This window comes from Ischnura elegans, chromosome 1 (assembly GCF_921293095.1).
Source record: "Ischnura elegans chromosome 1, ioIscEleg1.1, whole genome shotgun sequence".
NCBI classification, from domain to species: Eukaryota; Metazoa; Arthropoda; class Insecta; order Odonata; family Coenagrionidae; genus Ischnura; species Ischnura elegans.
The window spans coordinates 14,816,365-14,840,480 of NC_060246.1; the positions used below are offsets into that span (position 1 = coordinate 14,816,365).

The window sequence follows — 24,116 nt, forward strand, 5'->3', positions numbered from 1 at the left end:
GCGCATGGGCAGCACGCAACAATGGCACGCCATGAATGGGATTTTCAGGTGAAAATGTACATAATGTGACGTCAAACGGGACGGGATGAGGGGGAGGGGAACAGAACGTCCCCTCTCATTGTCAGAACTCTCGTCTCGCCTACCTATTTTATATTTTTCTTCATCAAATTCATGTGTTGAGGAAAAATTTCGTGTGATACGACGCGGTGTGGTTTGCTAATCAATCCAACCCATTCCCCCCCCCCCCCCCACAAAAATGCCAAGTCCTAGTTACGGCACTGTCTTCACCTGTTGACCTATATGGTCGAAGGAAAAATTAAAATAAAAACACATGACAATCGAAATATATTTTTGAATTAAAGGAATGACATGCAAGTGACAATAGGTGCCACGAGAGAGTAATGGCTACCACTTTTTCAATCCTATACTACGGTGGAACGGTGCTGCTCTCCCCGAACTCAGAACATGAACGTTATTATGCTTCCAAAGAACAAGCAGCCAAGCAACCAACCTCTTCTGGTCACTCGGGCGGAGGTCCCGTTGGGGTCAAAGCGGGAGAAGGGTCCTCGGTGGTCGTAACTGCCGTGGTCTTCTCTCGGAGAGAGCGGGGCCAGCACGGACATTTTCTCTGGAATGACAAATGTCTTGGACGTCGCCTCCATAGCCTTCTCTCACACGCCGCGCAGCTGCGCACGGATTCCTAGAAAAGTGAAGACACCGAGGTTCTTTCCAAGTACCTACTGTCTACCGCTAATACTATCGTGCAGGAAATTGAAAAAAAAAAAACAAAATCCAGTCCCTCAGCAAGCGACAGTTAGCGCAACGTGAACATGCAGCTGCACAAAGATAATGGAAATTCTAAAGGCTGGTAATTTTATTTCCAAATATTTTACCACCAATATCGCAATCACGAAGTAAATTATCACAAAGCTCCCAAACAACTCAAAAACTCAACCTACTGTAAGCATAGAAATAACGAGAAAACCGAAACTAGGAATCTAAAACTAAAAGATTGAACTATAAGAAAGAGCACATCGGCTTAACATTAAGCGGGCGAGAATCGGGATAGAGGTAAATGCCTAAACCTATCATTTCAACGCTTGAGGGACATACACCATTCGAGGGCCTGCCCTATTAACTACAATTTGGATTATATTAATAGACTCACACGCAGTTACGTTAATTCTGTTCCTCAGAACAGAAACCTACTGAATTATTATCCAGAGTCAATACTCCAGGTCCCTTGGTTCACCACAAAAATGAACTTCACATTCCGACTTTAGAACGGCAAACGCGATATCCAAATTACTTCGTAGAAGTCATTATCAGTCACACATTATCCTCAATACTGTCATTATCAAGGAATACTTGTTATCACTTCCATCAAGCGTTATAATTCTCAGAGTAAATATAAACAAGAGCGCGAATGCCGGCAGCGATACTAACATTGAAACCCCAACTTCTGTCTTATCATGGGATGCCTACGGAAACAGTTCGCTAACAAGCAAGTTGTGAGCAGATATGAGTTACAAACAGTTGTAACTGGGCTAAGTTACAGTCACTTTTTAAACTAACTGGAATCAGATACGAGCACCTACTAATTTAAAAAAGTAACTAGTTACAGTTACAACTTAAAAGTGTAGTTACGGTTACTTTTCGGAAAATTTCTTCCAAGTCACACGAGGGCTATGCACTACTAGTGTACAAAACTTGTAACTGGGCTTAGTTACAGTCACTTTTTAAACAAACTGGAATCAGATATGAGCACCTACTAATTAAAAAAAGTAACTAGTTACAGTTACAACTTACAAGTATAGTTACGGTTACTTTTCGGAAATTTTCTTCCAAGTCACACGAGGGTTATGCACTACAAGCTTCATGGACACAAAATCTAATGGATATGAAGTTTACAATCATAATTGAAAACAAATGCTATCACGGTAGTTGCTCAATCAGATGCATCACGTGATCTAGGTGTCTGCCATTTAAATTCATGCATTCGCAGAAGCCGAGGCTCGTTCCTTCCGATGCATACGAGGGCTGGTTGGACAATAACCTCCGTTTTTTAATAAATAAACCGCTAAAGTAGGCTTACAATATTTAAGGTATACATCTTAAAACTACGACTTCCCTTTAATTTTTAACATAATTTCCATGAACATTCAGGCACTTATCATGCCTATAAACGAACTTCATTATTCCTTCTGCAACAAAATCTCCCGCCTGTGCCTTGGGCGACCTCATCTTTGAGGTCTACATCACCCTCAAATCGCTGGGAGGTAATTCCCGGACAGCAGTGGCGTAACTAGGAATATGGGGATGGGATGGCCTGGGGTGGCAACAACCCCCTCAGAGGGGTCCGGGAAAATTTGTGAAAAATGATATGCCTAGAAATCCATTTGACATAATTTCGGCACAAAAAAATTAACTTTAAGCAGATGCAGTCATTATATGTCAGCACCAGACAATAGTTTTAAATATTTTTTTATATTTCCGTGAGGCTTTGAGGGGTGGGATCTATCCCCTCATCTCCCCATAGATACGCCACAGCCGAACGGCTCTGCTATTTCCTCTGAGGTAGAGTTGTACACATGGTCAAGGACCATGGTTGTACATATGTATTTCTCTTTTTCAAAGCAAACAAAATCCGTGGAGGGAGTGGGGATGAAGTTCCAATCCAATTATTGTGCAGCATGACACGTGGATGTACCCTCAACATAGATTAAAACGAAAAACGTCCACCCGATATGGGTACATAATTATATAAAACGAGTGACATGCATTATTAAAACATAACTTGTTGAACTTCCATCAACTTAAAAGAAAGCTTACGGAAATGTCTTTGCATAAAGCTAACTGCTCTATTCAAGTGTGTCTAATTGAAGAGGAGGAACGGTTTTAGTACCCCTCATGCCCAATTGAATTAATTTTTCACACTATATAACATATGTTTAAATCATATATCACCATGATCTGCAATTGCTCATATATTTGAATTTTTTTAAATATAGGTACCTCCTGCACCATATGTACTTATTGACAAATTATTTTTTTATAATGAGGATTCACTGACTTGCATGATCTGAAGCTAAACTATTGCAAGTGTTATAAGTAAGGGATGGTCGGATCGGATACCTCGGATATCCAAATATCCGCGGACATTGCCCTTCATCGGAAACATCGGATGCAAAGTCGCGGAAGACATCGGATCTAGATCCGAAATTTAAAATAATAGCTACAGTGAATCAACTTTCCACCCATTAGGGTGGAAAGAGTTCCGATTCTATCTTCGAATGCGCAGTCGCATGCGATTCATGAACCGTTTTGTTTGAAAGCTCTCGCAGAGGTTACGTAGGAGCATTTCAGCCGTGGAAAATAAGAAAGGCAAAATACGAATGGCACATAGTGCGACTCTTCCCAATAGATTGAACAATCATCGGGGGAATCTCATAGCGTCAGGAATTTGAAAATGCGTTTGGATCCGAAAATATCCGATCCGAAAGATCCGGCTCCGAAAATTAAGGATCCGAAAAAAATCCTGGATCCGTCCATCCCTAGTTATGAGGTAATAAATGTATTATTCAATAATATATGTCATTGGGGGTGGCATTCTATTTTTTCGCCGGGCAGTTTCTTTCAACAGCCGTTGAAGCAGCAACATCCTCTTCCATATATCTCTCGTCCCAAACTCACTCGAGCACTCTCGAGATGGTGAATAAAAAGGCAAAGGCAATGCTTGGGGGCGACCACCACTCGAGACAAGTGAATATCGGGAGATCGTAGGGGTGGTCGCGTGACGGGGGGTGGGCACAGAGGGGTGCATCCCTCCCCTCCCCACTCACTTTTCATTCTAACGCGCTTGAGATGCCGAACTATGAATATCACAATAATAGGGTGGTTTCCTAATAAATTTTTATTGCCTAAATCGAAAGATTATTAAACCTGGAGTACTTATTTCACGATTTTAGATTTTTAAATGACGATATCTATTTTTCGCGATTGAATGAAAAGTGAAAAATTTCAAGCGCGCGAAAACGCGACGGCTAAGTAGGTGTGCTGGGAAAAGTCCGTGTGACGTATTTCTGGTTCCAGCTGTCACCGTGTGAGGTGACCTTGGGGCGAGGCTTTGAGCGTTGATACGACGCAGGCTGCGAGCAGGTAGCTGAGTACCCAGCTAGCAGGTAGCGCTTGGCTTAAATAAGGGTTATTAACACCTTATCAAGCGAAGGAAACTTCCCGACCATCGGCAGTTTCAATAGGTGATTATTAAGAGATGTTTCCCTGAGCTCTGTGTATCATGCATGCATTGGTAATCTCAGACGATGTAAAACTCCTATTTACTCGTATTGAAACTAGGTCCCTGTTACGTCACGTGGAGTGGAATCGCATGGACGCCAATCTGGACTTTTTCAAATGCGGTTAAAATTTACCATTGCCATTCGTCTAAACTGGTATTTCTAAAACCAAATAATTTGTATATTATGAATACACTAATGGTGGGTAACGAATCGCAATCGATGCCTTTCGTTTTCTTTTATGAAGGAAACTACCCTATTCCTCGCATTCCCTCGCGCCGATCCCTACACTGAATTGGATCCCGTCTACAGGGCCTTTCCCCCGGGTAAGGGGTGGAGTAAGTGGTTGAGGAGGGTGCAGCTGACGGAGCGATGGTCACACGGGAGGTGGGTGCAAGCGGGAGCATCGATCGATCAGTGCGATATCAACGTGCATTACGTCAAACATTACGCTCCGAACGATTTAAGAAGACGAATCCATTCCGCTAAATCCGTCTCTTTTGGTGCTAAATCACTCGTTCATGTCATCTTAAAATGCTAAGGTTATTTTTAAAAAAATCGCATTTTGGAAACATTTGCCTTTAGTTCAGATTTAACCTTAGTATATTCTCAGAAGTAAATTTTTAATATTACCTGAAATACTTAAAAACGTCGACGAAAACCCTGCGAAGTCTATTCTCTTTTTGCAACTCAAGCGGTACTAAAAAAAGAACAACAGTTTCTTGTGTAGCACGTTTAGTTTCTATTAAAAGTTTTACCAGGAATATAAACGGAAAACCTTAATAACGTTGCTGCGAAGATCTGCATAATACACTGCGCGCCATCTCTGGGATGTTTGGCAGGGGTTACCGATCGCCAGCATATAAGACAATCCTCACATGCGAACCACACAATCATGTAATTACTACGCAAAATAACGAAAGATACGAGCAAACCCATGCAGAGGCAAAACTGACCAACGGTTAGTAATTCCTAGAGTAAATATATGCAAGGTAAGAGCAATCGAAAAAAATGAGCATTAAATGAGTCGTCTCAGCGGGTGATGTCATTAATTTTATCAATCGAGACGCCCGTGATAACCTTAATAATACGAGGAGAAAATGACATTTAAAATGTCTCTGTTTTGCTGTCTGTTTCCTTTATTTTCTTCTCGTGGCCGGTTTGAGCAGTAAGCAAATTTCGCGGCCGGGTAGGACGCCAAGAAAATAAGAGGGCACCTCAACGCTGGTTTAAACCTCTAAAAATATCATATTCAAAGCATAAGAGCAAGCAGGTTATAAATTCACGCTTGTATATAAGTCTCGACCCTTATTCCTACGAATATGTTTGAATATATTTTAAAGCGTATCCAGAGAAAAACCCTACTATCATTCTATTTAGTGAGACGTCAAACGAAGGATATTTTCCACAACGTAAGAGAAAATATCTTCCATGAATTTAGTTAACAACTTTAGTCTTTGCTTTTCTCAACATTCCTATAAAGATTCCCAATCTAACTAGGCTAAAATATTGGAAACGCTACCCTTTTTTTTCTTAACAACTCATCACGTATATGGCTTGCGCAAGCGAATATTTCCGGAACGAGAAAATTTAATAATTTACATAATAACTTTGAATAACGTAATTATTTCGGACCAAGTATCCACTCACGTATAATTCGACACATTAGGCACATTGTTTGAGGTATTTCCACAGCCAGGTGTTAAACAATACTCAAACCTCCAACTCATATCGCTGGCGAATTATAATGCTTTGGAGTTGGGTGGATGTATGGAGCGGGCACAGCAAAAGTAGGATGAAATTTCGGGATTTCAACGATCTCGCCTGCATATTTCTCATTACTAGAGATACGTGAAAATCGCCCTTTCATTTTTATTTTATCGCACTTTCAATAACAGTTTATCGCAGTTTGTAGCGTCTATTTTTTATTTTCATGATGAGGTAGATGACGATAAAATGTAGGGAAAAAATACATAATATTTGAACAGTTATATGAAAAAATACAGAATATTTGAAATAATTATATTGCAGAATTAATTAATTAAATTATGGAATAAGACATATGGTAAATACTATTTTCGCGCCTTTTACGAAGTTCGGCGACAGCAGCGTGCGAAAGTGCTTCTGGTGGCGGAGGTGTAGCTTGCCCGCGCCCTCTTGTAGTTCGCAGCCACGTAGAGTCCCAGCCAAATATAGCAGCTGGCCAGTCGCTCACATGCTTTAAGCGGTGAGTGTCGGCGGAGCATTTAAACTGCGCTCGGCACAAAATGTACGAATTTTGCCGTCGAAAAGGCAAATTTGCGTAAAAATATCATAAAAGTCCAGTCATCGCATCTATGTCGCATTTATTTGCGCACATCGCATCTATATCGCATTTGCGATTTTCACGCATCTCTACTCATTACTGACGTAAAATATCAACTGTATATAATTAAATGATTAACCACTCCATTAAAAATCGGAGGTGGGCTCACTATCGCGTTGAGTAGGCACGCCGAAATCACACGTGTTTATGCGTTTTTAGCCCAGCGGTGGACGATGCTTCGGGCGATGTTTCGGCACAGATGACGTCATCGGGGATTCTTAAGCAGTTGCCTTTGGTGGGGAAGGGGGAAGAGAGGGAGTGTTCGGCCCGTTTCAAAATTTCACAATATTTAGCATTCAATATCTTGCGAAGGAAAACTCAGATTAACACGCGGTGTTCTTGGTTGTATTAGGAAAAAAAATTCTGTCCGCCTTTTACATAAAACTAATTCATGCAAGTTATCCAAATGGGGATCGTGGGATCATTTACTCCGCAAGATGACTAAAACAATGATAATGTGATCGTATACTTACACCAAAAATCACGATAGGCTAATAGCCTAATTTTTAATTACACTTTTATTATGCACTCCGCGCTACAATCATTGTCACCGTAAACTTCCCCTTAAAATATTTTGATGCGATGCCTCGCAAAAAGCCTAGGAAACTTAAGAGCCGTAACGGACCAGCACCACCACGAATTTTTTTCCCGCTCGGTTAACAATAATTGAAATGTTATTATTGTAACTAGTTTATTGCTTCCTGACAGATGACAGCACCATCCGGAAGCATGATTCACAGAAATCGCTAATGTTGTTTTATAACACCAAATTAACCAGAAAACAAGAAAATCAGACAAAAAGTAACGGTATATAAGTCCCGGGACTGAGAAGGTTACGTCACAGGAACCACACGCTGCGGCCGTAGCCATGGGGATGAATAAATTTAATCAATTGTTAACAATAGAATCATTCACACAATGGGGAACTTGCATGATTTTTTTTTATTTCATAGGCGGACAGAAAATTATTTTCTGAATGCAACAAAGAAAACCGCATGTAAATCTGAGTTTTCCTTCGCGAGTTATTTAATGATAAATATAACGAATTTTAAAGCGCGGGAAAAACTCCCTCACCCCCCAAGCCACTGCCGACGAAGCCTCGATGACGTCAAAGGTGCCTAAACATCACGCGAAGCTATTGTTGTGATTGTTTGTAATAGTTGCCAGCAGTTGTGAGAGCTTCGTTTGTTAGTCGTGTTGATTATTTTATATTTAAAGATAAATATCCGACGATAGAGGCTTGGAAGCCCTCGTATTTTGTATTATTTATTATATTAATATCTGAGTAAGGGCATAAAATATAAAACTGGAGCAGTTAAACCAAAAATTTGATAATACCTAAATAACATCGTTGTAGGAGTCTGAGCCACGGCCATTGGAAGGGGGATACGTCAATTGTAAGTTGATGTTATCGACGGCATATCATTCATTTAAGTATGTAATTAGAACGATTTTGATGTTTACTAATGTCCGCTTAGCTTTTATATACAATAACTTCATCCGTTTATTCGTAGGTACCGGAGAATTCGTCGTTTAGGACTGTCTGTGCTTGTATTATGGGGTGAATTCCAGTCAATGCAACTTTTGCTCGCTGATTGGAGACATCTAGGAACATTTTTGTGCCAAAATAGTGTTATTTTTAACGTGACATCTACCGACAAGCTACTGCTAATAATCACAGTGCCAGTGGTTGTAATGCACAAAGTTTGACAAGGTAGAAAAATATCGGCCAAGAGTTATCAGTGTTCCATCGTGATAGAATTGTAAAAAGTGCTATTACGCTATCGATAAATGTCTAACAGTAGTGTAAAAATTGTCAGTGGCGTGCTAATCTCCGTTGTTCACCGTAGATATGACATTTCACGATCACGCTATTGAAATAAAAACTGGGTGTGAAGTTTGTTATTCCATTATTTCAACGAATAGTAGTGAGAAATGTCACTTGTGTGGGCTAATTTAAGGGTTTAAATCAGTGAATAAATAGTTCTATTCATCATAACGAGTTCTGTTATTGTAAGTTGTACGTGATGAATATAAGAATGTGATAGTGACATCCAGTTTTTGATAAGAGTATTTGCCTATTTCCCGCTATATTTTTATGGTATATGCTAGTATATTGTTTATGGATTTACCTATATCATTGAAATAGGTTGTAGCTTGTGTGTGTTGGCAGCGGAACCGATTCGCGATCTCACATGTGGATTGTGTGCAGACTGTTTTGCTGTGAATTCGTACCGTAGGACGGATAGGACTACCTTCTCCGTTAATCCGGCGTTGCCAAATTCAACAGGCCAGCTTACTCTAATGTCAACAGCACAGCTTACGATCGTTATCCTCCAGTATTACAAGTTTCTTTTACAACTCGATTTGCCGCCGACGTATAGCAATAATTTGTCTTAACAAAGTCCATGAGGGTCGTAGCATCAATTTTTGGTGTCCTAAAAAAAGGCTGGTGTCCTAACACCCCATGCCACACGCCTTTTAGGCGGCTTGCGGGGTATTATGTTGACGTAGATGAATTTCAGGTGTACTATTCGAACGAGTGGCAACGTTATCATCCATTTTTCTGATAACCAAAACACACGAAGTGAAACGCTTGTACTTCATCATCCCAATGCCGCATTATTAATATCCCAAGTAATAATCTAGGCACAATAGCAATAGGAAAACTTGCCCAAGAATAACAGAACAAAATAAAGTGACGATGAGCGGCTAAATACTCCCTCAAAACAAATTTTACACCATGCGCTCAGCGTATTTCCCAACTCCCTACGGTTGTTTAGGCACCTATGACGTCACGCCTGGCCTCGGCAACGCTCGGGTGTCTTCGCGCAGTGGTCGGCTCAGAGAAATTTTTCTCGATTTTAAATGCAATTTTTTTATTTCTTTTGATGTTGAATGGAGAAACTGAAGGTATTTTTGCGACCTAATGTATCCATTTGACTTATTCAAAATAGTTTTTAGAGCAATCTACTACCCATGCAAGTTCCTCATTTATTAAAGACAGAAATGTGAATTCTTTTTTCAAAGCGGAGAACAGTGTTGCCGAAATTTACGACTTTGTTCGGCTGTTCTTTTTCTGAATAGTTAAAATAATATGTATACCTATATACTGTTTGGTGAGGCACAGACGTAATGAAATATTTTCGTCAACAAGGATTGGAAAATATATTCAACATTTGAAAAATTGGGCGGAGTTGATGAAATTGAAAATTGAAGGCAAAATGATAAATAGGGTAGTTTCCTTCATCAAAGAAAACGAAAGGCATTGATTGCGATTCGTTACCCACCATTAGTGTATTCATAATATACAAATTATTTGGTTTTAGAAATCCCAGTTCAGACGAATGGCGATGGTCAATTTTAACCGCATGTGAAAAAGTCCAGATTGGCGCCCATGCGATGTCACTCCACGTGACTTCACAGGGACCTAGTTTCTATACGAGTAGATAGGAGTTTTACATCGTCTGATATTACCAATTCACGCATGAGGCACAGAGCTCAGAGAATCATGTCTTAATAATCACCTATTACAACTGCCTAAGGTCGGAAAGTTTCCTTCGTTTTATAGGGTATTAATAATCCTTATTTAAGCTAAGCGCTACGTGCTAGCAGCCTGCATCGTAGCGGCCCGCACCAAGGTGGCTTCACACGGCGTCAGCGGGACAATCTAAAAATTTAAAAATCTAAAAGAGTGAAATACGTACTCCAGGAATAATAATCTTTCGATTTAGGCATTAAAAAATAATAGGAAACCACCCTACTAGTGCTCGCTCTTTTTCAAGGTTTCCGTGGCGAGTTCGGCATGGCCAAGATTCCCCCGCGATAAGGTCTGGGCAAGCGGCCAAATACGTAACTTCGTTCCACTTGAAATTGGGTTGGCGTCCTTTGGAAAGAATTTGCGATTCGGTAAACAGGACGACGAAAGTCTGATTCCCAGAGTGATACAGCTTGCAGAGTTTAGACAATAGTGACATCTAGCTGTGATTTCGCTTACTCGTCACGTGAAAATGTCATCTATTTTCTCCTGAACTGACAATGAGCCTATATAGCGCCGAAATTCCTTTCACCTCCTAATGTGAGTGCGCGATCACGGCAGCTCAAGAGAAAGGTCACTCTGACCTGGGGTCACCACGGTCTTCTCTGCTCCGATGTTTGACCTCCCGAGCAACCTGGACACCTGCCACCCAATCTATCGCACTAATTTACCTATTCATCCTCCAATTTTAAGTCCTCGGTTTAATTTATTTCTTGAGTATTTATTCACTTTATTTCAAGCAATATCGTAAATATTTACTGCTTTTAGAAATCCACTATTCCAAAAATATTAACAATCTTTGAACTAAAAGGATGCGTAAACCTTTATCACCATTTTATTCGCGAATAGAATAATAGAAAAAGTTGCTCCAAATATAGAGCTATACGTATATAGGACTTACAAAAAAATTCCGATTTGTGAACCACATTGATCGCGAGAAAAATAGAAGCAAATTTCACAATTAAAAAAATATGAAAATGAATTTTAGAAAAAAAATCAAATTTTCACAGAATAGTCATTTCATCTCAAACGACGTATATCGGATGTTTTCTGGGCGTTATTTGCAATCACGGAAGAAGGCAGCGATGTCACATTCAACATTTTAATAGATTAATGCGACAATTTCTAAGTAACATTGTCACAACGGAAAGCTACATTTATTAGTAGGAGAACTGAAACCGATAAATACAACATTTTGGTAATTTTTTGTAAATTTCTCGCAAATATTTTGTGACGTAAATTTTACGTGCATTTACACAAATGTCTGTAAAATTTTGATAATCGCTACACCAGGATAATACTGTTATAAAAAAAGAAAAGTTAAAATATATGTTCAGATAAACTGCAGGAAAAGGCATAGGCTTCTGTAAAGACTGAATTCATTTTCTCTGGCTTTCATACGCAGATGAGTTAGTTTTTTTCGTAAATATTATCCTCTGTATACCACCTGCTGGGAAGTATCTCAGTTTTGTGGTGTTCCAATTCGTAAAAATAATATACTCACGTGCTTATTACTGCAATTAAATTCATTGATTCATTTCATGAAAGGACGGAACACTTTGGACAGGGGTGACACTTTTTTTTCAATCCTACATGCACACAAAAATTCGAAAAAAATCAGGGTCCGTCTTTTTGTTTCGCATTTTTGGCAAATTCCCCAATCAGGTCATGATTACGTCAGCGGCAAAGAACCGTTTAATAACACTGTACATTTTTGGTTACATTGCATCGCTGGAAAAGGTGTAGCACCACCTTGAATGTGATCATATTACGGAAAAAAATTCAAAACGGGCGATTTTCGCGCTGTTTGTTCAACTTTGAGACCACACATATATTGTTGGGTAAAAAAATAGACCTTGAAAAATAAACTTCATCACATACACTATCACTTCGACTATGCGATGGTTCAACGTAAATACTGAAAAATGTAACATTTTTTGACGATTTGGTCAGCTATATTCGTTCCCGAGACGAGTGTGCTTGCTCTTTGTAATGAACTTCTTCAACCCGTCGGCTTGTGCGTTTTGGTCATAGGGTTGGATAGCAGACCCGACGTCATAGGGTTGGAGGAGGAGGTGGTGGGGGTAAGGATAACAAAACATAAAATACACGCAGGAAGGCGCAACCGGTCCATGAAAGGGGGGGGGGGAGAAGGTTGGGGAGGGAGATACACGTGTGTGTAAGTGGGGGGGGGGGGGGGGTGCAAGGAAGTGGGAAGGGAGGAGGAGCATGGCACGTCGACGAGGTTGCCTGGGCAACGGGAGGCAGGAGGGGGAGGAAGCCCTCTCGCCGTGTGCGTGCGTGTGGGTGTCGCACGCACGCACGCACGCTTCCACCCCACCCCCCTTCCCGCACAATACGTGATATTGCGCCTTCCTCCTCTCCCCCACCTTTCCCCTCCCCGTCCGTCCACCTTCCCCCTCCCATCGCTCTCTCTCTCTCTCTCTCTCTAGTCATTGATCCGACAGCTCCAGAAGTACCAACGGCACAAGTTATGCGATTGTCACGGCACGCGATCAAACGGGGATCGAACACCAACCACATGAAAAAACAACTCCTCCTTCCTCTCCGTTGAAAAGTTTCCTCCGCCCTCCGCCGCTGAAGAAATTCCCTCGACCTCCCGCAAAGAGTATTCGCCCGGAGTTTCAAGTGTCAAGAGTCATTCTCCCCTTTCCCCGCTCCAAAACTTTTACTCTGCAAGTGGCGCGAAAGTTGAGAGCATTGAGGCCTGTTTACGCGGTACATCAACTCGCACGGGTAAATGTCTAAATGTATGAACGCGAGAATGAACGCCAAATTGCACGGTGTAACCACCCAACTTGTGCGAACGATGGCACAGAAAATAGGACCTGTTCTAATTTGGCTCATGCATTCGTACATGTTCCGTTCCGGTCCATAAAAATCATTCATGCAAACAGACATTAACTCGTACGTGTGAATGTATCGTGTAAACAGGCCTCTACACTAAATGTTGATCTCCAATACAGCCTCCGTTATCAAAGAAATTATTGCTTAGCTTACAGATCAGTCTGCAGACTTAAACATTAATCGTTTATCGACGTAATTGCCACCGACCTTATTTGTAGATGTGATTTCCTCATTCGCATGCGTTCACAGCTATTTATTTTCAGCGGGGAGTGCTCGCTTGGTGAATGAATCCTTCTTTGATTTCCTACTGAGTTGAATTCTGCATCAGTGGCGCCAAATCCATGGAGCCTGAGGGGGCCCGAGCCCCCTCAAAAATTCGTTATGGGTGTGAGGAAACAATGTGTCAGGCTTGTCGATTTTCCCCGGAGTGCCCAGATATCCAGATTCGAGTTATCAGGGTTCTAATGCTGATCATATGACTCTTCTTAAATTATTAAAAAAACTTAAAACTCACTACTTATAAAATTTCCCGGGGCAAGATCCCCGGTTTGAGCCCCCTCAATATATTTTGTAAGTCGGCATCCCTGTTCTGCATGATAGCGGTCGACGCTTCGTCGCGGGACTTACCTAGGGATTATGGCACCAGTGCTTTCACAAGTGCACGGCTTGCATTTTAACACGCACAGCTTCCACGTAGTACTGTCTACTGGTGAATCATGCGACGGAAAGGTGGTTGAGGAGCAGAAAAGTTGCAAACGAGCCGCACAACGCGTTGTGCGGCTAAATAGGGTAGTTTCCTTCATCAAAGAAAACGAAATGCATTGATTGCGATTCGTTACCCACCATTAGTGTATTCATAACATAAAAATTATTTGGTTTTAGAAATCGCAGTTTAGACTAATGGCAATGGTCAATTTTAACCGCTTTTCAAAAAGGCCATTTTGGCGCCCATGCGATTCCACTCCACGCGACGTCACAGGGACCTAGTTTCTATACTAGAGGATAGGAGTTTTACATCGTCTGAGGTTACCAATGCATGCATGAGGCACAGAGCTCAGGGAAACACCTCTTAATAATCACCTATAAAAACTGCCTATGGTCAGAAAGTTTCATTCGTTTGATAAGGTAATAATAATCCTTATTTAAGCCAAGCGCTACCTGCTAGCAGGGTACTCTGCTACCTGCTAGCAGCCTGCGTGGTATCAGCGGTATCAGCACTCAAAGCCTCGCCCCAATGTAACCTCACACGGCGACAGCTGGAACCAGAATGACGTCACTCGGACTTTTTCCAGCATTATTACTTAGCCGTCGCGTTTTCGCGCGCTTGAAAATTTTCGAAAATCTAAGAGCGTGAAATGCGTACTCCAGGAGTAATAATCTTTCGATTAAGGCAATAACAAAATAATAGGAAACCCTTTTCGGCTGAAAAAGTTGAAAGAGACAGGTAACGAAACAAATTCGGCCGCCCTCCGTGCAGCCATGCGGTGGCAAAGGTCAGAATCACACGCCTTGCTATTCATGACGCTCACGTTAAAATAGTCGGTAGAGCGATTCGGAAAATCCATTTATTATCTTCATATAGAATAACTTGTTGACGGTAATGTCTCTCCGTCAACATGAATACTATCACTCCGTTTTTCGTCACAACTTTATCCTAAGCGAGCACATTACTGTAAATTATGCCGTGAAATAACATATTTAGATCTTCCGCTCGTCTTATTCTCTCGTAACTGATTACATAAAAATGAGATTGGTTAGGGTAAATCTTTTTCATATAAATTTGTATCAACTATGTTTTAAAATTTGGGTTTATTCAAAACAAACTAATTTTTAACGAAAGAAAAAGATTTCATTAAAAGTTTAAGCGATAATTGTACCCATGAAATACCAGAACAAGCTGAAATGAAAACCGCCGTCAGCAGGCTTATCATGTGGGTTCCGTCTGCCTCCAGGTGCCCTCTTTGACAGGGCTTTAAATGCGCGAAGTTAGGATTATAGCAGAAATTGAACTACGATGCTATAATTAATGAATATGCTGGAAAGAAGACAAGAAGAAAACTTTTGAAGTAGTTCTCGTTGTGCTTGAGTCAGGCCCCGTTATGTCTTCATTCATGTTTTTAATTGGCACTTTAATTTCTCTGGAAGATATGCAGTTGGCCGTATTTGTATTTTAGAGGCTTTGTTCAATTGAAAATGTCGTTCGTACCACTGCTCTTCATGCGTTTTAAAATTTGTTCATTCATCTAATATTTCGAGCCACCGCAGTTCATTCGGTTACAGCAGTACGTAACGTTTTTATTTTTAAAGTTACTCACCTTTTTGGTGGTATGAATTACGGCCAGACATTATTATCGGAAAGTGTTTAAGTTGCATAAAAGTTAAACTGTTTCATATAGTTTTACTCCAAGTTGTTTTTAAATTTACTTGCCTATGTTTTCCCTGCGTAAAAATTCAAGCATAAACTTATGCTGTCAGCAATATATCTGTTTTTTTCCGAACCTTACCTCATGCGAGCGTCTATGCCTTATCATAAAAATCAGGGGGGGAGGGCTGAAGTGAGGAGGGGCGCCAATGGAGAGGTTCCTACAGCGTAACTTTGGGTAAATCCGGCCCTGCTCATTAATTTATTAGTGAATACCACGGTCTTAGAATATGAGTACTACGAATGGTGAATACTACGAAAGGGTCTTTACAATCCCAGTCTCTGACTTAGATACGTAAACAAAACAACCAGGCCTCTATGGCAACAATACAAAATACGATGGCACCAGCCCCATGACACTTCCTATCCCACTCCATTGGGAACCCATGGTCTTTTATTGAAGTCGTTTCCTCAACCTGCCGCACGTTTGCCGGGGCGGCGCCACGTATTCTGGAGGGCAAGAATTAGCGGGTAAGTTAATTTCCGTATTGTTGAGCGCATACTACAGGTGAGTGGAAATAGTCATTTTTGTAATTAATTAAGATTTAGTTTTCATTTATTTTCGAATGTTAGTCTTCTGCATTATTTCCTTATTGTTCTACATTAATATTTCGTGGATATATTTCGCGGATTTACTGAAAAAAGGAAAATGCCGTGGACGTGTGTGGTACCGCGTTGCACCACTGGTTATGGCCACAAGACTTCGGGGATTTCGCTTTTTAGTGTCCCCAAGGACCCTGAGAAGCGATGAAATAGCTGTACGATTCCTTTTTTTGGTGTGCTAAAGCTCCAAAATTTATACATATTTTAAATTACAGGTTCTGCTGTTCCAGTGGTCAATGTCATTCACAGTGGAGGAATGAAGTAACACTGAGACAATGCAAGATGTGCGACGGCTTTCATCAACTATTCATCATTCTCTCCTACTTAATTGAATCTCTTAGAATGATTAGTAATTAGAAATAGAAATTAGTAATCGAAAGAATTAATAGAAATGTTAAATTGTGAGTACTTAAAATTTATTTTTCATGACATTACCTTGCATTGATTGTATATAAATAATCTCAGTTTCAATAGCATTGTGTAATCATTCTGGAAATGTAGATTTGATGTGTGTGTATATAAGTTGGAAAAATGTGAATCGTTTTCATTCTTAATACCTCTTTCGATGATTTCTTTTAATGCAGCTGTTATCGATGGTGCGTGCAACTCTCATGAAAAGTACATTTACCGCGTATTAGCAGTATTAGCCTGTGGTTTCTGTCGTACTACTCATCTTATTTTTGGGCGAGGGATAATATTTCAGATTTACCAGCACCTGAAAGTGATCAGACATCCGCAAATCCCTCGGATTATATCCATTGCACTGTTTTCGTGGAAGTTTATTCGGAAATTATTTGCAAAATATCTTTCGTTTTTATCTTTCATATGGTATTTTACTTCCTTAAATCTCAAATTATTCCTTTGGTGAGCAGGCAAGCATCGTTATAAAATAGCCTTTAACGGTAATAACTTCCGGAAATTATTCACCCTGTTCAACGATTAAATATGCCTATTCTATACCCGCAAAACGTCCGTAGGATAGAATCATTTTTTTAGGTTTGCTGTGCCCTGCCATTATTATTATTATCACTTGATCGAGACTCAGGAGATTAAAAACATTAACATACGTCACTTCATAAGAAGTATTTCACTTCGGCCTTGGTAAGAAGCCGTTTGAGTTTCTGATATTATATTTGTTAATAGTGTTTGAAAGCAAGGAATAAGATCTATATTCTTATAAGGCCGTGGAAACATATGCCGATCGGCTCAGAGGCAATGGTGCGTACGTAGCTTCTATGACAACTTATATTAACGTTTACCACAAGATAGCTATAAATAATTATTTCCTTAAAAATACCTTTCCTCACTACATAAGGTTTTAACTGCTGACAATCTTTCGTTATGGCTGTAACTGATTTTACAAAGGTATGGAAGCAGACGAAGCTGAAATCCAACGCCTTCCATTTGATTAATACTCACGTATGAGAACGATTTCTAGGTATTTTTCGTTATAAGATGTTAAGTGCATATGAACTTGTTAACTAGTAACCACTGTCGATGTGTTTATATTCATTTTTTCCATAAATTAGTTCATAATTACTGAAATATCGTATACAGATACGTAGGAAACTTGCCCTTCAGGATAGGTGGCGCCCCTACCGGCCTCAACGGGAAACGGCTTCATTAAATGACCATGCCTGAACGGAGAGTGTCCAGACCTTCTCATATTCTAAGACCGTGGATGGCACCACAAATCACCCCCCCCCCCCCCCTCGCCTAGTTGAGTTTTCGATAATTTGTATAAATCGGGAAATCGAATTTCTCTTATCATATTATGTATTGTTGCCTAGGAGGCCTGGATGTTTTGTTTGTGTATCTGTCGTAAGTCAGAGACTGTGATTCTAAAGAGACTTGCTAAATGAGCGCTTATACAAAATATTAAGGCACCGCTTACGGTCGCAACATACACAACGGGTTTATCAAAGGAAAACTCATCTTTAGGAAATCAATTTCTTTTATAAAACGAAATCTAGCGAAAATTTTACAGTGAACAACAGGAATAAGATCTTGAGAAGGCTCGTCTTGTTTTTCCCGTCGTCGAGGTTCGAGACTGAGGTGGATCACATGCTTAAGAGGGTAGGAGGACGGCGTCGTATTTCGTGAGGGTGGCTCTCAGAGATGAAAAGGGGGCGGAATCTATCCCTTCGCGTGCCTGCACCACCCACTAGCATAACATAACACAAAGTGGCTTCCACGCTTCGCTTACCGCCACGTGCGAACCGCGCGCGCGCAAGGAAGCGGCAGATCGCATAAGATACACACTTTGGCCTAACAAGGAGAGTGGAGGGATTCCATTCCATGATGCATCAGAGGAAGCTGCATTCAATAGCATGTACAGAAAGCGACAACGCAACTTATCCCTAGTAGCACCAAAAAGGATTATATCTAGATTTAATACGTATGTTAGTATACACTGCAAACATATTATATCTGTATAAAATACATGCAAATGTCCTCTACCACGCAGATAATATCTAGATATTATACGTATTATATCTGCTGCCATCATATGGATTATATATAGATTAAATACGTATAAATCGTCGTAAATCTGTATATTATACATATCTCATACATGTCGAATGATCCCTGGTTACGCCGTAAGGACATTATTTGTATATTTTAAAGATTCTGGTTCGCATCAAGGACCATGGATCATCAGACATGTATAAAATATGTATAACATATAGATTTGCAAATCTGTATACCGATGTATTTCGAAATCTTAAAATTATACAGATATAATCCTTTTGGTACTAAGAGGGATGTTACCCTTGTAATGTCACAGATGAAACGGTGAAATATTTTCATATAATACCGTTGAGAATAAGGAGATTCTAAAGAATAGGGAGAAAATTAGTGACACAGCGCAGAGCCAGAGTAAAAAATTGAAGAATTAAAAATGCCTTAATAAGTTGCCTTTTTTTGTATTTTTAAACACAAAAAGGCAATAGTTACACAGAAAATTGAAGGGAAATCAATTATGCTTTGTTCTTCAATCCACTTCTGTCGTGAAAATAACAAGGTGGACTTAAAAAACAATTAATCCAATAAAAGTGAGGAATCGATTGCGGAAACTTTTACGTGGACTTGAATATGACAGTTACTTTCATTCATAGGAGCTAATTGTACGAAAACGTGAGGTGGTGATGGAAAATATCCCTCTTACGTCCGTGGGCAGTAGGAAATGGGATTTATTGGAAAATTCATCGTCTCCAGTGGCGGATCCAGGATGGGGACGAGGGGGGTTAAAGTGGAGCTAAAGGGGGACTAAGTGGGGGTTAAAATTCCAGCAGTAGTGGGGATCGGAAACAATTGCCATTCTATGTAGTGTAAATTGGATACCCAAAGGGGGGGGGGTTTATAAAATTCCCTGTGAGTGTGGTAATGTCTAAGTTGGGGAGACTGGGCGAACAATATCTACTCGTCTTAACCCTTTGAGTGCGGATGGCATAGCATTGATGGCCAGCGTAGGTCCTGCCAACGGGCGGGTGGCATCACATTGATGCCACGCCGGCCTATGTCCTTCAATCGCTCCCTACGCTCCTCCGCTCTGTTCTATCTACTCTCATGATGGTTTCCCGCAAACAAAATGGATTAGGCGACCTGTATATGCCTTCCGTTTTTGAAAAATAGTTTATATTTTTTGAGTAATTTTTTTTTACATTTATGGAGTACTTTTTTATTTGTAAGATTTTTCGCCATTACAAAAAAATTTAAATGTGATATTTTCTTTACTTTTCTGAATATTTGTACTAATTGTTGCCACATTTGAAGGTTATTATTATCGTTTTAGTCCTATTAAAATTTTTCAAACAATATTTCCTTTCATCTCATTGGCGAAAAATATTTTCGTATTTCAAATTACGATCACCATACCTACACACGCTAAACACAGATTAATAATCTGTTGCTGTTTTTATTAATGTTTAAACTTAATACTTACATAATGCCGTAATAACTCCTAACATTCTTCCATAATATATTTGCCACTCATTTTCTGAACGATCCTTTCAATAGGGGTCTGATTATATTGGCTACGGAAGAAGAAATAGAGTTTTCGATTTCTTCTCATTTATTTCGTATGAGTTTGTTTAAGTTACTAGGTGGGAATAATTACGACCACCAATTCGTTATTCACGGGAAATAATGAAGGTTCTAGGGAAAATTTTTATATTTTTTCCATTTTGAAGGAGAAATTAGAATTGGGGAAATCCTTGGGGAAAAAATGATCGAATTTCGGGGCTCAAATAAAAAAGTCGTTTTCCGTCACCGCGGAATAGACTACAAGTCGCTCTGTGTCGCCTGTTATCTCTATTTTTAGAAGCATTTTTGCCATTCTTATTAGAAATCCATGCAACTATTCTGTTGTGTGCATGTCGTAGAAAAGGTCAGCTCTTCCTTCTCAGTTTTTGCGACTCTCGTTATTAGTACAGTCTCTCCTTCGGACATCTTTCGATTGCGTGCATTTTCACTCCTCTATAGAGATTTTTTTCTAATATTACCGTATGGCCTTTTTCCATTGGACATTTTGGTATTTTTCATATATTTAGCCACTTACGTGGAATATGGGAGACATCTTCATTTTTAACTTTATTCCTATTTTCAAACCCCAAAGACCTTTTATGTATCGTCAACTAGGCTTAGAATATCTCCTCGCAATAAAACTACCTCTGGCACAATTTACTCAAGTGTATGCATGGAACACTGCATTGGGTCTTCTCCGCGAAGGTTTTTTTTTTTAACTTTGAAGCAATTTACATATTTTACTTCGACCAAATCATTTACTTCGACCATATCATAATCAGAAAAGAAAGTCAGCAAAATTTCTATGCACAAAGAAACAATTATTTTTGGATTATTATACGTTGCCGTTTTATCTGGAGCATTCACGTTTAGATATTTCTTGTACGTCGGTTCTAAACTTTAACGCTTACATCTCTTTCTGACTGCAAAAGAGCAACCTCATCAGTCTTGTGAATTTTGTAAGTGTAATGTATTTTATTGTAGTATATTTTATAGGTGTTAACTGAGGTTTGCGTTGAGGATGCAAGTATGTGGAGCTGGAGGAAATATTGTCGTCTGGAAGGCTTTGATCCATATTGCCAATGCTTCTCAACATGCAGTTCTTCAAGGATAACCGAGCATAGGAATCTTACTCGTGGGGTATGGGAGACATTTTTGGTCCGATATACCTAATGTATGATTGTATGAAGTATTGTAAGATGGCCATCCATTCCAGATTATTGGAAAAGGTAGGAAAATATCTTCGATTTTTCCCTCCTTCACAGCACTTTTTCCCGAGACAAATTTTAACTAATTTTCCGTTGCATGCAGTTTGGCAGGAACCCTGGAGTAGATGATCCGATACCAAGAGACCCCTTGCATAAAATTAGACCCCTTTTGAAATTATTCACTCAAAGAATGAAAGAAATTTATTACACGTTTAAAGAACTCTGCTTCATTAGTCCATGTTGCTTTGGCGTCACAAGCGCGGCATAACATTATATATGCTTTCTGAGCCTAATGGCCTCGTGCAAGATGCTATAATTTACACTGGGGCGAAGGATCCTGATGTTGGAGGCAGGGGATATGCAAGCAAAGTCGTGCGAAAATTAATCGATAGATTTCTCCTCAGTGGGCACAGTTTATACAGTCGCGTAGCCCTGATTTTGAAATGGGGGGTTTTTGCCGGATGTTTGTGGGCCCTTCTGGAGGGTGCGGGGGCCATTTTACCCGTTTTTGGCACCTCAACGGGGGTTGTTACCCATAACCCCCCCTCCCGTGGCTACTCTACTGAGTTTATACATGGAAAATTATAATCATCATAAAAATTATAATAATCTGTTCAAATATCTATTGAGTTACTCAAAAGACACACCACTGAAACTCTAAGGACAAACAGAAGAAATAATCCTCCTCACGTCCTTAGAACGACTAAAGTGGCGAATCAGTATAACTCTGATGGTGTATGATGTGCAGATGTTCCAGGGCTGTGTTTGAACCCTTTTTTCAAAGAATTACACAATTATTAGTTAATATTTTCAGCATTAACGCAAAAGAAAATAGCAAAAAGATAAAATAACTTTCATATGTTTGCATCCAAATCTAAGTTACTAGTAAATTTAAAAATTTAGATGTGAAAATTAAAATTCGAAAACTTTTATTTACCCAAAATTGGATGCATGGATAGTGGATGACATCTGAAAAATTATTTATCTTATTTTATAATTCAATTCCGCCATCATTTCAGAAATTATTTCAAGCTTCTTAGTTGCTATGTAAAAATATGTTGTCCGTCGTTCCACTTGTTTGTGTAACGGGTTGCATAAATATCAGGAGCATTTATCATATGGGTGCGGATGGCATCACTGTGATGCCATAAACAAATTTTTTAATAAATAGGCAAATAATTATAAAAATCCTTTTTTTATTGTAATTGCTTTCATATTTTCGAGAAATAAAGTGAATGCAGTGAAAAAAAATTCTCCGCCAATGTGAAACAACTCTGAGAAAATGTTACGCAATGAAAGGGTTAAAAAACATCAAAGGCATTTCCGACTTGGTCAACCGGAAAAATCAGCCATAGTCGAGCATAGCTTGGATGAGGACCATAAAATACGGTGGGATGACACCAGAGTTTTATGGCGATCGAATCATTTCTGGGATCGTTTAACCAAAGAGGCGATTGAAATAAGACTTGAATATAAGGAAGTAAACAGAGACACCGGATTTTCGATCAGCGGCTCTTGGAATAGAGCCCTTAAAAGAGTTATGCTTGCCAGAGCTAAGTCTACGCTGGTCCACGGTCTTCCGCGACAACAATCGGATCTCGACCAATCCGGCCCCTCCTAACGCTGGGCTTCAACGGTCACTTCGAATTTTCTATCAGTAGCCGTGAGAATGGGTAGCGAGTCGGTACCCGAAACGTCGGCGCTCTTAAATAATCTAACCCGCGCGGTATCCCGAGAAGATTTTTCAAAAGTTGTTCGCCGGGTAGGTGTTAAATCATATATAACACTCCTCCCCCCCCCCCCCCCATAGAACCGCAACTGATCGTCTCCATAGCATTCGCTCAGGAAACTATTCAATCATTTATTAAAATGAATAAGATGGCAAATTTCTAGTTTAAATAGAAATCAGGCCATGAGTAATGAGAAAGTCAGCTTTGATAGCAGCAAATAAGCGTGATAACACAGTACAGAGGAGTAATAGAGAGGATTTAATGAATTGAGTTCGAATAGAATTGTTGAAATTTAAAAAATCGAACCGAACATGCTCTGCATACAATCAGGGAACAGATTTTTTTTAATTTCTTCTCTTTAAAGCACATAATAGGGTGGTTTCCTATTATTTTTTTATTGCCTAAATCGAAAGATTATTACTCCTGGAGTACGCATTTCACGATTTTAGATTTTTAAATGACGATATCTATTTTTCGCGATTAAATGAAAAGTGAAAAATTTCAAGCGCGCGAAAACGCGACGCCTAAGTATGAATGTCGGGAAATCTCTCCGTGAGACGTATTTCTCGTTCTCGCTGCCGCCCTGTGAGGTGACCTTGAGGGAGGCTTGAGCGCTGATACGACGCAGGCTGCTAGCGGGTACCTGAGTACCCTACTGGCTGGTAGCGCTTGGCTTAAATAAGGATTATTAATACCTTATCAAACGAAGAAAACTTTTCGACCTTAGCCAGTTTTAATAAGTGATTATTAAGACATGTTTCCCTGAGCTCTGCGCCTCATGCATGCATTGGAATTCTCAGACAATGTAAAAATCCTATCTACTCGTGTAGAAACTAGGTCCCTGTGTCGTCACGTGGATTGGCATCGCGTGGGCGCCAATCTGGCCTTTTTCAAATGAGGATAAAAACGGACCATTGCCATTCGTCTAAACCGGTATTTCTAAAACCAAATAATTTGTATATTATGAATACACTAATGGTGGGTAACGAATCGCAATCAATGCCTTTCGTTTTCTTTGACGAAGGAAACTACCCTATTGTAAACTGAGCTACATTTTTCGA

At 39.9% G+C, this 24,116-nt stretch overlaps 1 protein-coding gene across 3 annotated transcripts in view; it reads right to left on the reverse strand.

Annotated features, from left to right (window-relative positions):
* LOC124155990 (nascent polypeptide-associated complex subunit alpha, muscle-specific form) overlaps positions 1-24,116 on the reverse strand; it is a 145,551-nt gene that overhangs the window by 58,465 nt on the left and 62,970 nt on the right. For 2 of the 3 annotated variants that reach the window (XM_046530248.1, XM_046530278.1), the window contains exon 2: positions 512-700. The exons of the other annotated variant lie outside the window; for it this stretch is intronic. In XM_046530248.1, coding sequence (XP_046386204.1) covers positions 512-662 — 151 coding nt within the window. In that variant the 5' untranslated portion in view covers positions 663-700. The remainder of the gene's footprint in view (positions 1-511; positions 701-24,116) is intronic. 3 annotated transcript variants of the gene reach the window in all.